At 32.4% G+C, this 16,857-nt stretch overlaps 3 protein-coding genes across 5 annotated transcripts; 1 reads left to right on the forward strand and 2 right to left on the reverse strand.

The window, feature by feature from the left end:
- Window positions 1-2,565: 2,565 nt before the first annotated feature.
- On the reverse strand, window positions 2,566-6,633 carry LOC115445672. 2 transcript variants are annotated; one of them, XM_030172037.2, is made up of 5 exons: window positions 6,273-6,633; window positions 5,678-5,887; window positions 4,577-4,792; window positions 4,272-4,478; window positions 2,566-4,186 (listed from the first exon to the last, which is right to left on the reverse strand). In XM_030172037.2, the coding sequence occupies exons 1-5, from the start codon at window positions 6,297-6,299 to the stop codon at window positions 3,788-3,790; spliced, it is 1,059 nt and encodes a 352-aa protein (XP_030027897.1). In that variant the 5' UTR covers window positions 6,300-6,633; the 3' UTR covers window positions 2,566-3,787. The 2 variants fall into 2 exon arrangements, with proteins under 2 accessions (XP_030027897.1, XP_030027896.1); XM_030172036.2 differs by having other exon boundaries at window positions 6,269-6,633.
- Window positions 6,634-7,376: 743 nt separating this feature from the next.
- On the forward strand, window positions 7,377-10,174 carry LOC115445666 (E3 SUMO-protein ligase NSE2). The gene is made up of 5 exons (XM_030172030.2): window positions 7,377-7,669; window positions 8,382-8,532; window positions 8,863-8,912; window positions 9,275-9,395; window positions 9,711-10,174. The coding sequence occupies exons 1-5, from the start codon at window positions 7,478-7,480 to the stop codon at window positions 9,857-9,859; spliced, it is 663 nt and encodes a 220-aa protein (XP_030027890.1). The 5' UTR covers window positions 7,377-7,477; the 3' UTR covers window positions 9,860-10,174.
- Window positions 10,175-10,254: 80 nt separating this feature from the next.
- LOC115445665 (rap1 GTPase-GDP dissociation stimulator 1-B) lies at window positions 10,255-16,829 on the reverse strand. 2 transcript variants are annotated; one of them, XM_030172026.2, is made up of 7 exons: window positions 16,617-16,829; window positions 15,791-16,549; window positions 15,239-15,406; window positions 14,363-14,545; window positions 13,975-14,241; window positions 13,693-13,856; window positions 10,255-13,437 (listed from the first exon to the last, which is right to left on the reverse strand). In XM_030172026.2, the coding sequence occupies exons 1-7, from the start codon at window positions 16,621-16,623 to the stop codon at window positions 13,006-13,008; spliced, it is 1,980 nt and encodes a 659-aa protein (XP_030027886.1). In that variant the 5' UTR covers window positions 16,624-16,829; the 3' UTR covers window positions 10,255-13,005. The 2 variants fall into 2 exon arrangements, with proteins under 2 accessions (XP_030027886.1, XP_030027889.1); XM_030172029.2 differs by having other exon boundaries at window positions 15,791-16,540; window positions 16,617-16,828.
- Between the last annotated feature and the right edge of the window lie 28 nt (window positions 16,830-16,857).

The following is a 16,857-nucleotide window of genomic DNA, read 5'->3' on the forward strand; positions in this document are numbered from 1 at the left end:
ACTCAGTGAACGAACACTCTCCCCCAGTACGTGTTCAACGGCATCGGCGAGATGATGTCGGCGGCGGTGGTGTGGCGCTGGCAGGGCGAGGGCGGCAGCGGCGCGCGCGGCGCGGAGGCGCGCCTCGCCACGCTGCGGCACTGCCTCGCCGCGCTGCATCTGCCGCACGACGGGCTGCACAGGGCGCATGCGTACTTACACCTCCTCACCTGTACACCTGAGGTATGTCAACATACGGATAAGCAACTTGCATCTCTGTTCGATATCTTATTCAACTAAGTCGTGCCAGATAAAAATAGACGACTTATAGTGTGTGACCATGTCTTCGTATTAAACTACCTTTCATTGGACATGAACGTGCAAGAACGCTTGTGAGCTATAATGCGTGTTTAATTAATATTGTTAATCTAATCTATAATGTATTTGTTGCCAGGAAATAATAACGTCGGTGCGGGAGAAAGGGGCTCAGTTCACAGAATTGGAATACTTGAACGCGTTCAAGGTGATCGGCGCGCGGCGAGGCCTCGCGCCGGCCGACATGCGACACCATCTCAAACTGCTCTCCGCGGCTCTCGGACACGTCGGCGTCACTGTATAGACACTTATAGACAGTGACGACCTTTGGGGACAAATCGAACAATCGCTCGGAACCCCGCGTTTTCTAGAAGGACCTCGCGCGATGCTTTATTTGCGAATCTTTTTTAAATCACTACCTAGTTAACGAGCAAAGCATCTTACCTACGAAATTGTTAAAATATCGGATAGCTTTTTTTAATCCCATCTGGGGAGATAAGACTGCCACTGCTTATAGAGATTTCTTTATTGTACATTCAATACAGATAATTCAGCTTAAATGCAGTCCATGCCTCTCAAATTAACCCAGCGATACATTAGATGTTTGAAAGATATAATGATTGTACTGGTCATTTGAATGGTGGATTGCATTTTAAAGATGCTCATTACTCAATCACCACTTAAAGTCGAGACGTGCATTCTTCTTGGACTTTTCCAGTGTTATACATTTCCTTTCTACCTGGAGTTATTGGTATAATTGCGAGAAAGTTTTATCGGTACAGTCTGGCACAGAATTTGCTATTACCTTAAAACGCACTAACTAATAAAAATATACAGAAACGCGTAATATTATTATTATATTATAGCAGCTAGATAGCGTGCTATCTATAATTTTTAAGAACGCATTATTTTTATAATGTTTCTTATATGCAATATTAGCTAAAGATAATGTATTATAGAACAACCCCCTTATTCATAGACGTTATTTATGTAAGGACGGAGCATTGCTGTGATAACAAATCTGTTTCTCAGTGCTGACGACGACTAGGGCTGTTGTGATTGGCTAATATTGAGATACAACTTGAATCTAGTTGGCTGTCAGATAAACAATGCTGAACAAACAGCAAGCTGTCAAATAAACAAAGCTGAGCAACAGACTTGTTATCACAGCAATGCTCTGTCTTTAGATAAATAACGTCTATGAATAAGGGGGTAAAAGTATTTTACAGTATTTTACAATTTGACGGTCTTTGCGGTGTAGGGAATTACGAGCCAATTGTGAAACGAGGCTGAGAGTTTGATCATTACACTGAGGTATTTTTACGTCTCACACGAGTATTCGTTCCCGGCCCATCGTATTAGTTAATCAAATATTAAATCCCTGAATCATTAAGTAGTTGTCTGTATTATTACCTAATCGCTTACAGCACGCTGTAAGCGATTAAGTAATAGGTAAATCTCACGAGATGCATATAACCGTACGATTTTATCACTAATGAAAACTGTTTATTAACATTAAGTACCTAATATGCGTCGTTAACAATCGGCCCCCACTTGATAGGCCTTAAAGAGAAACATGTCGAGCTGCACCACGACGCTAGTCTATTTTGATAATAGTCGTAGAACAACTTAATAATGAGTATTCAGTATTCAAAAGTTTTGTAAGTCTTCATTTAATTTTTAAAGACAATATGGTTGAAAATGGGCATTCATTGTCTAATTTTTATTTACTTTTAAAGGTCTTAATTATAAGAAAATTATTTATATTTGTATTTAAACGTTATATTAAACATCAAATTTTTGATTGCAGTCTTTTATTAAATTAAATCTTATAGTCATACTAATAAATGCCAAAGTGATAGTCATAAGAAACTTTGTGATAAATCCTGTGCAACATTAATTCATTTGTTTGGTGGTCTTTGTATAAAGGACATTGTGCATTGCCCTTACATTTTTAGCCTAAAAACCAAAAGATTTTAAAAAATCTCTTTTTTTTTGTAGATTTTTACTAATATTTATTTTTATTTTTTTTATTTTGGCTTTTTCCTCTTGGTTTGTTTGAAATTTACATAATAATATGCATTGTGTAATCACACCGTAATAGTATATTTCGTATAATATTATAAATAAATGTCTCTTTCGTTAGATTAGTAATATCCGCCTTAAAATAATTGTGCAATTAGAAGTTATGTTAATTGTATTTTTATATTTGTACACGAATGATTATAACAATTTGTGGCTGGATTTTTCTTTAATAAATAAAAAATAAAATAGATAATAACAACTACATTCCAATAAAATTGAATTATATTTGTGGACTTTTTCTAGAATAGAATAACCATTTTACGTAGTCGTATTATTAATATCGAGGAACCTGTTTTCTATGAATGGCCTAGAGCATCAGATATTAATATAATCTAAAATCACACATAGATATTTAATTGCTACATATTATATTAGATATGAATGTTAAAAAATAAAAATAGATAGTTTTAATTTCATTTATTACTTGAAATTAGATATTGACAACCAAATATAATATTAAGCAGTGACCATTATACATCTTGAGGATCCTCTATATTTTCAATCAAAATAGTATTTAAGAACTCTGCAGGGGGGTTTGTTATCTTGCCCAGCTCCTGTACCATATAATGGTCATCACGTGGGTGCAGCAACCAATTGTTCTATGGCTAACAAGATAATTACAGCAGTAGATAGCCTTGTTTGCCAATTTGACAAGTGTCAATTATAATTAAGTATATAATTTTACTCATACGTCGACTGCGTATTTTACCTTGTAGCAACGAAGTGTTTCCTACAGTTGACTCGAATTCGTTCAACAAGCCCTCAAAAACCTCCCTGCATACTTAAATAATATATGAACCATCTTGTATTTTATGTTCCCCATAGTATGACTGGGTAAATGGCAAGTGATATTAAAATTAAGTCATAATTCAATTAAGGAAAGTCTATAAGAATTTTAATTTCTACAAAAATGCTGTGAAATAACGCCCTTCTTATTAATTTTATTGCGCTCCACATAATCAGTTAAAGTGATACTTGAAATGTAATTTGGTTTGATTTTCCACTTGCCTAAGATTAAAATTTAATGCGCCAACTGATCTTATCCGATGGCTTATTTAGTTCTATAAATAGGCTGTTGTAGTCTTTATAGATTACTCTGCCTGGCGCTCGAAATCATAACTTTCTTGTTAACCTAACAACCCATATTATTATAACAAGCTTTTTTTTATTATTTTTTATTACACTGTATCTCTGGCCTTGGTTATTAGCCTTCTAATAGTGCTTCTGCTGACATTAAATAATGATGCCATTCTCTCATCTGAATCTCATGTGTGAATCGTCATTAAATAAGCACTAATTGCCTTTCTTTCTTTTTTTCAGATATTCAGATAATAATTCAGCTTCAATTTCTTTGAATTGTACTCTTGTGCGTCCCAGCCAGTGCCATATCACATGGTTATCCATGGATTCAAATATTTTCAAAATCCTCATTTTTATTTTGTTTTAGGAGCTCACAGAAGTCTTCTATTTGTGTTGCAGAAAAACTATGCTGGGTATTATCAGCCTCGAATAAAAGTGACCATGATTGACTTTCTAAATGGAATCTACATATACGACAGCCTGGCGATATATAATATTTATGGTCACTGAATAACCTTACCCTTATTACATCAGGCACTAATTGTTGTGATTTACTGTTGCAACTTGGGAATATACATCGTGCATGTGTATGAGGGGCTCGTCTATAATTTGGTAAGATTATTATTTCAGATTGTGCTGAAGTGTTATAAGGCAATAGGGCATTTGTACGAAAATCTGCTTCGGCTTTTTGAAAGCATCTATGGCAAATGACATCTGCTGATTGAACCTAAAATAAATATATATAATTAATAATTATGTATAAGTTAGATATACTACATTCATGAGTATGTAGAACAATGTTTGCTTCTTACCTCTTGTGGGTAAATCCAGTTTTGCACAACACTTAAAATATGCTCATGATTCTCATTTAATACCTTGTAATGACGAAGTCCTCTTACAGAGTACCCACATTTTATGCACACATTCCTGTGGCCTACAGAATCATAATCTTCAGAAACTGGGTTGTCATTATGAAATAATAAATGACATGCATCACATATGTAATCACTTGCAGTCACCTGTAATCAATTATTGATATCAATTATATATAAAAAATTATGTATTTGTATAGGCACACAATGAGGAACAAAATAATTAATATGTTTTGTTCTCTTACCATTTTAGGTGCAACTCGTTGCTGTATGTGATGTAAAATTATCTCATCATTTAAAATATGGCGTTTCATTCTTGTGACATTAATTCCACAGTTCACACATTTTAATTGAGTACTACCTCTTGCAGTGCTGTTTGATGTAGATGGCCTTGTATACTGCTTGGCAGCACGATCAGCACGTTGCCAGCAGGGATGGCAAATATAATGTGATGCTTGAACCTTAACGTAAAATATATTAAGTAGCATTAAGTATTAACTAAGATCTTAATTTCACAGATATTTGTGATAATTACAGTCAGCAACAGAAGTCGTTGAACATAATTTGTTTCCAATATTTCCTAATCATTATCATTTACCATAAGTTACTGACTATTTAAAGACAAAACAACTTGTCATAATTGAACTACAAAAGTAGCTGAACGCTGTCAAACCATTCACTGCTAAACATTACTAGCAACAATTATTTGTGATCTGTAGTAAATACAAATGTGGCTGAAATTAGCAAATTCTTTGTTTTATATACAAGCTTTTTTTTCAAAAGTCCAGAATTTCAATTAAATTGTTATTTTATAACATACTAGCTTTGGCTCGCTACTCCGCCTGCGTGAAAATGTTTTTCAAGGACTAAAGTCTTGCTTTATATTTACCCGGAATAGAAAGTAGTATATAGCGCTTAAGAGTAATGTAGCTTCCTATTAGTGAAATATTTTAAAATCGGTTAAACAGTTCCTGAGTTTAGCGCATTCAAACAAACTCTTCAGGGTTATATAATTATATAATAGTATACATTGAAGTTAATAACCAGAATTAATAGGAATAGGTTAGTTACATTTTAAATATCCTATTTTATAGAGCACTGGCTGGTTTAAGGAACAAATGTGTAAATTCAAAATTATTGTGGCAGGAGATTCTCTTTGAAGGATTCAAAGCGTAAACGTCAGTTTCTTTTTCATATTTTTTTCAGCCAATCCTTTACTTTGTTATCCATATTGAAATGATAACCTTAATCTGTACTCCTCTTTGGTAAGTGATTTATGATCCGTTTCAATGTTCAGGTGTTTTGTAAATTAGTATCTGTTCATCGACTTTTGTTGCTGATCGTACCTCTAATGGAAGAATTTTTTCTGTGATGATATTTCTGATATTCTTATAATGTTGAGTATCCATTCTCATAGCAATAACATGGTGTGAACGAGCCCGATGTGGCAATGCTACATGACAAAGAACACAACTTTTGCCTACAAGAGAAGAGGCAGTTATTGTGTCTTTAGCATTCGACCAACATTCTGTGCATATGTGATCATGTGCTTGAACCTGCAAAAAGTTAGAAATTAACTAAGAATCTAGTAATTAAATACTTAACAATAATATGGATGTTTTCAGTAGGAAACTAGATCTGAGATATAACAGTTTTTTTTCTCTCTTTGGCAAGGCGCGGTTAGCCCAGATGGGCTAACCGCGCCTGCATATGCGAAAAGTGCATAAATAATACTAATAAATATAAATAAATGCATTAATAAAAAAAAAATAATACTAATAAAAACGTTGACACTGGCAGATGCCAGTGTCAACGTTTTTATTAGTATTATTTATTTTTATTATAACAATTAATTTAAATGTAATTAGTACCTATGTATCTATTCAGTTAGTTGCTAAAATACACTTTAAGTAAGGAATTGGGTTCATCCCACTTACCAACCGCGGAGTGGTCCTTTGCTGTATGCATTGAAGGATTTGCTGGTCTTCTAACATTATGCAAGCAGATGGCGAACCGCAATTGATGCAAAATACATCGTCTAATCCCATATTTAAAATCGTAAGTCCGTATTAAATGCTAGTTATGTGTCGTTCTCAATAAATCCGAAAACACAGCCAAAGTCGATATAATAATACAAAATCGGTGTCCGTTGTACGTTGTTATACAAAGTCGGTAAATAAATCGTTTAATGTCAATAAATACAATGCCGCAAAACAAATTCAAAGCGTATGTGCAATAAGGTTCTATATAAACCAATTGGTAAGGCTCAATTGCAATAGGCACTGCAAGTCTGCATTTGTGATTTGACATACATCAACTAGGGATGGAGAGTCTTCAGATAAATAAGATCAATTATTATATCTATTTGAATCGATATCATAAATAGATCGATTAACTAAAGTTCAAGATTTAAAAAATAAATTTTATAAAAATTAAACTTATTGTGAAATAATAATAATTATTATTTCGTGTTTGATTTTATGAACCAACTTCAAAAAAAGGAGGAGATTCTCAATTCGACTATTTTTATTTTTATAATAGTTATATAAATAAGCCATATCATAATAGCAAGAAAATCTCCCACATTTATCTTTTGTAATTTTTATTACTAAAAACGAGATTATTGTTGCTGCTTCGGTAAGAACTTTAATATTATTTCTATTTATTTTTAATATTTATAGAGCTTTGTCAAATTTTTACGATAATGTAGCTCCATGCGTCCGTTTTTATTGATGTTTACTCACTTCTCATTTTTTTAAAATATATTTTGAATAACCCTAGCCCTTAACTTTAATCTATTTAGGTGACTGTACTTAGAACGCAATTATAGAGAAGTAAGTATAAAAAAATGTTCATTTAATTAAACACTCGAGTCAATTTCCTTCACTTCTTTTGATCTATTTTAACCTGATAATTTAATATTATATATACTAACTAACTACTAACATCTTAAGTTATGTAGTCGTTTCACTTATCGATTTAGTACGACATATTGATTGATAATATGCGAAATCGATTTTTAGTTAGCATCTCTACGGCAACTTTAAAGTTTGTTTGCAAGTGTCAAAGTCAATAATAGTCAACTTCAAGGATCTGTGTAGTTTCGTTTTTAAGTTTTTTATCAATATATACAAAAGAATATCATAATGTCCGACGTAGATCTAGCGGAATTAAGGAAGCAATGCATTACGAGCTTATATTTATGTACGGATAATATATCGAAATATTTGGACAAAGACAAGGATGCGGAGTTTAAAAAATTACAAAATTGTGTAAAGAAGTATTGTTTACTAGAAGCTCAGCAAGAAGTCGCAGTGCAGGCTCTAGAAAAAGCAAAGGTCTCTGAAATACTTTATCCTTTAAATGGTTCTGTATTTGTTTTGGTATTCATTAAGAAATTGGATACAAAAACAAAACAAATAAACACAAATCACACCTTTATTCCCGAATGGGTGGGCAGGGATGCTACCAGGGCACCCACATTTCACTACTTATGCGTTTTCCATCCCAAATTGTGATAGGGGGCAAGTCTGTTGTCATATTAGGTTCAAAATTCCACTCCTGGCTGATACTGAATAAAAAATCTGAGTATCTAGCACGTCACCCCGGGATTCGAACTCTGGACCTTAGAACGCAACCATATAGTGCATGCAATACAGCTATACTAACAAGAATTCAAAAAGAAACATTGAAGTTTTAGTGAAGACTTTTGACTATTATGTCATATATTTTACATTTTGAATGTTACTAGATCCTACAATCTTTATGCAAACAAATCATAATTCTTAGATTTAGCCATTCAAAGATATAAAGACATTGAAATTAAACTAGTTTTCAGATTTCATCAGGGTTTTTTATATCATAATTTTCTCCCAGCTTTTCAAAGTCTGCAGCCTTCATGATTGCAGGTAGGATTGAGGTGTTGGTCATTGGAAATGTCAATGTCATAATAATATCTATCTATATTTTACAAATTATTATACAAAATAATAAAAAAATATATATTAATGCCGGTTCAATCCATGCAGTATGTCTCTTTTGTTTTTTTAGAGAGAAACAAATACCTCAAATATAGATACATTGGAAGAGCGATTTAACCAGCAACTTAACAGTCTTGCTAACAAGCGGAACAAGCCTGACCATCATCCCTACATGCTAGAACTAAAGAAGAGATACCAAATTGGTAACCAAAGGGCAAAGCGTGAGTATAAGTCTATTTAAAGTTATATCTGAATCATTTTACGAGTAATAGTATAATTAATTACTTTATTGTTATGATTGAAAACGGTTTGTGAAGAGAATAAGCAGGATTCTGTTTTGGGTAAGGCTGTTGAGTAATTCCAGCCAACCAGAGCATCCTTAACGCAACACTTATATAAATTACACACTTATAAACACTGTTTATTCAATGTTAAACTACATTACCAATATCTATTTATCAATATGGTAGTTACTTTAATGTTGTTATAACTAGTTTTAACTGATCTCTTTTGTAATTATGGACAGATTATAATGTTTATAACAATTTCAGAGAACTTGGATGAATCAGATCTGGCGATAACTGAATCACAAAATGAATATGTAAGTTTTATGTTGTGGTTTATGATAATATAGTTAACAATTTAACTTTAACTACTTTCTATAAAAGAAAATTTTACCAGGTATAAGTTTACCTTTTGGTATCATACAAGGATTAAGTACAAAATAGATAAAATAAAATGTGAATAATAGTAATTTAGCAAGAATCTCTAATCTTTTTAATTTGAGTTCAATTGTTATGGTTTCTGCTGATAACATGGAACAACAACAAACATTATAACTTATAAATTATCATAATCTTCATGCATTCCACATTTGTACAATATAAATAGCCACATCTTTATTGAATATAAAAATGTTTTATCTTCAAATATCACTATTGTATTATTAAACTTTACTTACAGTTGGATCCAATAACAAAAAGGCCTGTCACTGATCCAGTGAGGAATTCGATGTGTGGCCACATTTATGATCGGGAATCTATTATGAGTCTTATTAACATGAGGAATAAAACAAAGTGTCCAGGTAAACAAATTACTTAAAATATTAATAGCAAACTGATTTTGACTACCTCAGTGGCGTAGTTGTATTACAGTACGACTGCAGTGCTGAGGTCTTTGGTTCGATACCCGTGTCGGCCAAAGTGATAGTAGGTTTTTATATGCAGTATCAACCCAGAGTTTGAAATGTGTGCTTAATACGGCGATAGGTTCACCCCCTATCACATTATATGTATAGCAAATAACTCGCGCAATGAATATCTTTTTAAATTTGCAATTAAAATTTTATTCATAAAACAGTTTTTATGCTTTATATTTACAATAATTTTAAATATTTCAGTGGTGGGCTGCGGCAACAATTTACCAGTCCTCAAACAGCATTTAATATCTGATGACGAGTTGAAATTCCGTCTCACCCTCACGCAGCATTCCACTATGATACAGGAGCCAAACATAATGGATTTAGATAACACTATAGAGGAGTTATAATGAAAATCACATGATCAACATTCCCATAACAGGTTAAAATTGTCTGCTGAGACAATTTGATTCCAAAGTATTCAGACTTGAATACTTTCTACTCTGAACAACAATCTTAGATAAGTTACTTTTTTCTTATTCAAACACTAAATCATTTGCTGTTGTTAAAATAAGTATAAAGAGTGAAATGTGAGTAGAGATTATTGTTTTATAAGTTTATGATGGATAAGAATATCTGCCGGAGGCAGCCTCAATTCAACATTGCAAGCCCATTTTTTGTTTTGGTCAATTTTATATTGTTTTAATAAAAAAAATATAAGTCCATATGCATTTTAATGAATTATTTAAGAACCTGTAAATATGTTTGGAAACAAATATTTACAGAAAAATAAATAAAACGAAAATGAGATCCAATAATCTTTATTACAGCAAAATTCTGACAAGCGTAACTATGAACTTAGTATATGTAAACAAAGTCCTTTGATTCCTATAAAAAATTTAGAAAAAATAAAAGAAGACATGTATAGGAAATTATTGATAAACATATAAATATTAAGTTACACACGCCCTTATAAAAAAAAAAAAAAAACAAGACAATCACTTTAGCACAAATAATTTTAATCTTATCATGGATTTTCATTCTGAATTTAAAGTCTACAATGATCCCGAAAATATAAAGGCAAACAACGAATAAAATTTGTCTTATCAATAAAAAAAATCCCACACAGGACAATGGTCTTATTATTTTTTTAACATATTGTTCCTGAAAAAGAAAAGTAAGACAGGGACCATTTACGTCAATTTCTGTAGATATGACTCATCACTGAAGTTGGAACCGAATCTGGTTTTGGTCCTCTGAACTCGAACAGGGCGCATTTATAATGATATTTACATTGATATAAAAAATTATAATACTTTATAATGAATTATTAAATATTGGTCCATAAAACTATATCGAAATGTGCATAACAAGATTAACGTTTATAAACACTATAATATAAACTATTGAAGCTTAATAATCTAATTACAATAAAAAAAATACAATAACTGGATTACTAAGTTATTAATAAAATGGTGTTTCCGTTCATGTTACAAGTTCCATATTAATTAGACTTTCGATAAGACTATTTGGAGACTTGGGATTTTAAAAACCCGAATTTTTATTTATAATTAAAAAAATGCAGAGTGAATTGGACAAGAATGGTCCTAAGTATTTATAAACAATATTATACAAATAAAACTAGCAAAATTTTTTTAATTATTGCAGGCACAATATTATATGGAATGGAAAATTAAAAACTTTGTATTAGTTTATTAGACTAATTTATCATAGTTGACATGTTTTAAAAATTGTTTTTCAATTCAAGGATTGAATCCTTGAATTGAAAATCAATTTTTAAAAAAGTCAGTCTCCAATATGGTCATAGACGAAAATCTCAAGGATAAACATTAACATTCATTCGCACAGCCATAGCTCCGTGACTACACAATAAAGCTAACTCGATCTCATTCAAGCATAGAATTTAATAAGTGCACTATCGGATTCTTAATTATTCTAATAAATTGTGAATATAGGGAAAGCTACACATTCAGTATATTTGTTGCAGTAATTCATTTTGTGTCCATCAAAAGTTATGTTTACGTGGCATTAGGAATTTTACGAATCAGCATAGAAACAATTTTCTCAAGGATTTCATACATTGCATAAAAATGTATCAACGCTATATATAAGATAATTCAATTACGTTCCCAATCTATAACAATTTATCTTTCATTTCTTTCGAATAATACTTTTGGCACATGCAATACAATACTAAACCGACGGTGTCATGTACTTGGCATATAATAATTATGATACAGTAATAAGACCGATTCCTACACATTTAATTCTGAATAGATAAGCATTTATTAAATTGAAAACAAATGTGTATTCCCCATAAAAACAACCTCTATGGATATAGTTTCTAATCGATCCACAAATCCCCACTTTACTTTGCTACAAATATACTAATTGCGGAGGTAACTATTAATTTAAATACGAAATGAATAGCCTCATAGCTATAGATATAAGAATATATTCACGTATCAGTATACAAACTATGTGAGACTACATTGTACTCTGAGTATTCCTTCAGTATTGCTATAGTTTTGTATGTGTTTATAATAAGCTTTACAACAATCGCTACTATATATAACGTTATCGAGTTCATATAACAAGTGTACGATTTATAAACAATGTAAATTGGTGTGAAGGTTCATGTTTTTAGGCCGCATTCGGCAGCATAGTTCTTTAAGTGAATACCAAAAATTGCATCGACAGGCATACTGCATAAACATAATTGTTTGATGTTCGAAAAAATAAACAAGGTTTTAAAAAATATATTGAAAATTAAAAAGACATAAAACCCCAACTTCCCCTCTATCATACTTACTCATGTTCAATTAAAACTTGCCATAAAAACTCGATTTAATGCTCTAATTTAAGATATTACGAATATTGTTAAATAAATCGTATGGAATCTAATATTTATAGGAATGTAAAAAAATGAGATAGTGTTATAAACATCTCATTAATTTTCCTTACGAATAATCACGTGCGATTAAACAAATTATGGAGGTTGAACTTTACATCAACGAGTGAGGAACATAAGATTGACATTAATACCGAAGAATATGCGTCATATTTTTTGTACAATCATCACAGTTTTATGAATAGTTAATAAACGCCATTATCTTGAAAATTCAAATGAACAGAATAGAGGAAAGACATTTAAACATACAATCTCGGAGAAGACATGTCATGAAACCTTGGCGATTGTACAAAAGTCGTATATAATCTTTGCTAAATGAATAGCTCCATCATGTATAAGTTTGATTACGGAATAATATTTAATTTTTGTTGTAATTTAATTACAAATGTTTTATTGTAAACTTTACATATTGCTATTCTGTAAACTTTGGCCTTTTGGCGTTCTATCTAATTCTTTTTATACCATAATAAATATGTCTTAGCTAAAACCAATGTGAAACGTTCCAATAGCATTGTAAACTTAACAGTAGCTTTAAATGCATGAAATATAGCATTAATTATAGTTGAAAACGCAGTTTAAACTATGACTAGATTGTTAAGAATAGTATAATAAATATATATTTTTCTAACCAGATTTACAGTTATCGTTAATAGCCAAAATGACTCCAGCAATACAAGCTTTAAGATCATCACTAAAATCTGTTCTAGAATCAGAAAATTTCTTCAACGATTCTGGAACCTTAGCTTCTTTATAATCGAAAGCCACTTTGTTCTTTTTTGAGGTTATGTCTAAAAATGCTAATAGATTCTCAGCGACCTCTACTGGCATTTTGGCGCAATTAGTATCTACAAGCACAGACACATGCTTACCTATTTCGGATTTTATTAACTGGGCAATGAAGTTCTTTTCGTAGTCGAAGTTGGGTTGCTCAGTGTCTGGAGAAGGCCGTTTTAAGGACTCTATTGCTAGAAGTGTAAGAGCTAATATTGCTTCGTTTTGCATCAACGAATGACTTGCCACTAACATGTTCACGAGACTCGATATGCATCCGTCGACCTGTAAGCAGAATTGATTTTTATAATTTTTAAAAGTAAAATATGTATCCACATTACCAGTCTAACAACAAATTCAAAAGGCAATTAAATCAAAATTAATGTCCCTCTACAAGCAGATAACGCCATTCCATTACAACAATCGTACCACTAAATATAAGTAATTCCAAAATATTGGTATAACTCAATGTCCCTGAAATCCCCACTCCCCTTTGCTAAAATTTTGCTACAAAATAAAAGCGCAAACAGCATAATGTACCTCAACAATGTGCCTCCAATGTGTATGGTGGCGCAACTGTTTGACCGCCCAGGCGAGCAGCCGCGGTGCTTCCCCAGCCGCGCCGGCGTATTCTCCCGCGTGTCCCCACTTCGCTACACTGGCCAACGCGGACGAGTCGCTAGCCAACTGCTTGGCCACACCCTCTGGTGGATAATATAATAAAACACATTGAAAAATTATGTAGATATAAATTCGACATACAAATTGTGATGCACCTAAAATAATTCATTCAGTCATATTGCTATAAAAACAAATAATTACCTTGCCCATCAACCAACATCCGTATCGCTGCTAACAGTTTATAGGCCACATGGTGATCTTCTATATGGGGCAAAGCGCTGAGGAAGATTGGTGCCGCGCGGCCCTGCGCTGCCGCCACACGCTTATTAGCAACTGGCACAGTTAAATTCCTCAAGGCTGACAGTACTGCATGCTGGATCTTAGTAACTGTTGCTGAATCTATTGGATGGGGTACATCAGGTTCTTTGCGCATGCGCACCGCGAAACCATGGTATATTTCGAATATATCTGAAATAAAGGAATATAGTGTTTGAATATTTATAATTACTTAATGCTGGACTATTATTGAAGAATAATATAAGGAATAATTTTTTTAACAAATTCATTTCATAATCATATTAAAACTTACCCAACAACTTGTCAAATATCTTATCGTCCATCATTTGCGCGCAGTAATCGTCCTGCCGTGCAAAGTTACCAATAGCCAACACAGCTGTAGTCAGGAGGTTGTAGTTGGGCGAGTCCAGCCATTTCACCATGGTCAGGTACACTTCTCCAATTCCATTCTTGTACAGGATATGCATTGCTTCATCTGCAAAATTGACATATTTTTCATAATTTATATTACTTAGCAACAAATAAGAAAATAATGATAATAACAGATGGAAAGCTTAATGTAAACTAACATATATATTCCTACATCCTCAGTCATAATAATAGAACTATTTGAGAAGATATCCACTATTTATTTTATACCTAATTAATAGCCAGACACAAGCAAATGTGACAACTTCTATTACAGGATTATATATACAAGTGAACACTGGCAAGCACAAATTAATAGTATACAGTAAGCATTAAAATGAATATAAAATCTCACCCAAATAATTCACTGTTGGAAACCTAATAATTATTGATTAAATGGTTTCTAAATTGGCCTATTTATATATGTGCAAGGGAAAGTGACCCAACTGCACATGATGGTAAGTGTAGTGGGGTCCAATAGAATTTTGACTGATGAGAGATGATGACCCCTTGGCAGTCGCCACAATTGTCACTTGTTGTAACCAGATATATACTGGCTGATCCCAGAACGCAACACATTTATGCAGGCCATTATACCAGGTTTTAATACCTTGTGTATGGTGGTTGTATAGCTACCACTGCCCGGATGGGCGAATATAAAATATATCTTACCACTGACAAAATTATACAATATTTTCATATATCAATTTGTAACACCATATTTACTTGATATGTGTATCATGTATCAGATGTGTCTTACCTCCAGTTAACACAATAATGACCAAGTCACACGCCTGCTTCATGATAGTCTCTACCTCTGAATCATCTGCATTCAAGTCCCCAGCCTCATGCTTCTGTGTGAACTGCTCTAGGCGAGAGCATACTGTCTGCACTCCACCTTCATTCGCTAAAAGAGTCTTCACTGAATCTGATATAAAAATAACACTTTATATAAATAGCTAAAGGAACACTTAAAGGCTTTTACAATACTAATATGCAATTTATTATACAAATTACGGAACATATAATGCAAGTATGTTTGTTTTAGTAATGTTTAAGAAGACTGTAATAAACAATTCTCACTTTTTCTTTATTAATTCTTAACTATTTATTATGATATATTTGTAGTAATTTTATAGGATGGTTATATTTGTAACTTAATCATTGATATTATAATTATGACGTTATTGCAAGTTGATTGGTGGGAAATCATTTGTTTTACTAATTTGACCACTACATATTTAGTTTGATGGGTTTTAAGCTACACTGTATCTAAAAATAAAAAGTATAAACATAAGGAAACACAACTTACCATGTTCAGCCTGGGCATGTAGGTGATCCAAGCATAACTCAGAAATTTCAATGTTGGTAGTATCTTTTAATATATTAAGCACAGCTGTATTCACAGCCTCATCATACAAGAATTCTGGAGTGTTGTCATTTATCACACTCAGAATCAACAAAGCTGTAGACACCATATCATCATCCATATCATCTTTTTCCAATTCCAAATTCAAAATATTTTTAAGAACATCTACCACATTTCCTTGGACAATTGCTTCTGAAAATTGCTGGCCGCCAATGCAGAAATTTAGAAGAGTTTTTGAGGTAAACATTTTTATTTCTCCAAATTCAGTATCCAATGTTCTTTTCAACAAATTCACAATGACTGGCACACCATCACAGTCCAGTATTATTTTTCTTGCCTGATCACAGTCGCAGCACAAGTTACCTAGAGCCCTGCAGCACTGCTTAATAAGGCCAATGTTATCTGAAGTTAAGTCTTTCTCAAGATAATTCAATATAGGCTGTATAATTTCTTTTTGAGAGTAAGTTACTCTTTTATCCTCACATTTGACAAGTTCTGATATCGCCTGTACGCTCAATAGCACTATTTCATGGTCGCTATTGCATATTAATGATTTAAGACATGACGAAACATCGAATTCGTACTCTTTTCCGATTCGAATGATTTCGTTCAGTTTTGTTTTTAAATCATTAACATTACTTATATTTTGTATCACTAACGTTTCCAAAGAAGTAGATTTCTTGGTTGTTGTCCCTGCAATAGCTAATGTTCACTTTGAGAATAATTGATGAAATTCATAGAAATAAGAATACGTGCACGTATAACTTACCATCCATTTTGGCCGATTATTGAAAGAAAAATTTGAGTTAATTCACAGAAAAGTTATAAAAAGAACGTCTATGTAAAAGACATAGTTAAATTAACAATAAAAATTGAGAAAAAATGCGTAAAACAAGGTAAATTTGTCGATAAATGCCAATAATTTAATTATCCGATTTACTATGTACTAGCTACTACTGTCAATGTCATTAGCGTTTTATATCTCCTCCACTTGCTAAACAACAAGAAAA

This window comes from Manduca sexta, chromosome 26 (genome assembly GCF_014839805.1).
Source record: "Manduca sexta isolate Smith_Timp_Sample1 chromosome 26, JHU_Msex_v1.0, whole genome shotgun sequence".
NCBI lineage: Eukaryota > Metazoa > Arthropoda > Insecta > Lepidoptera > Sphingidae > Manduca > Manduca sexta.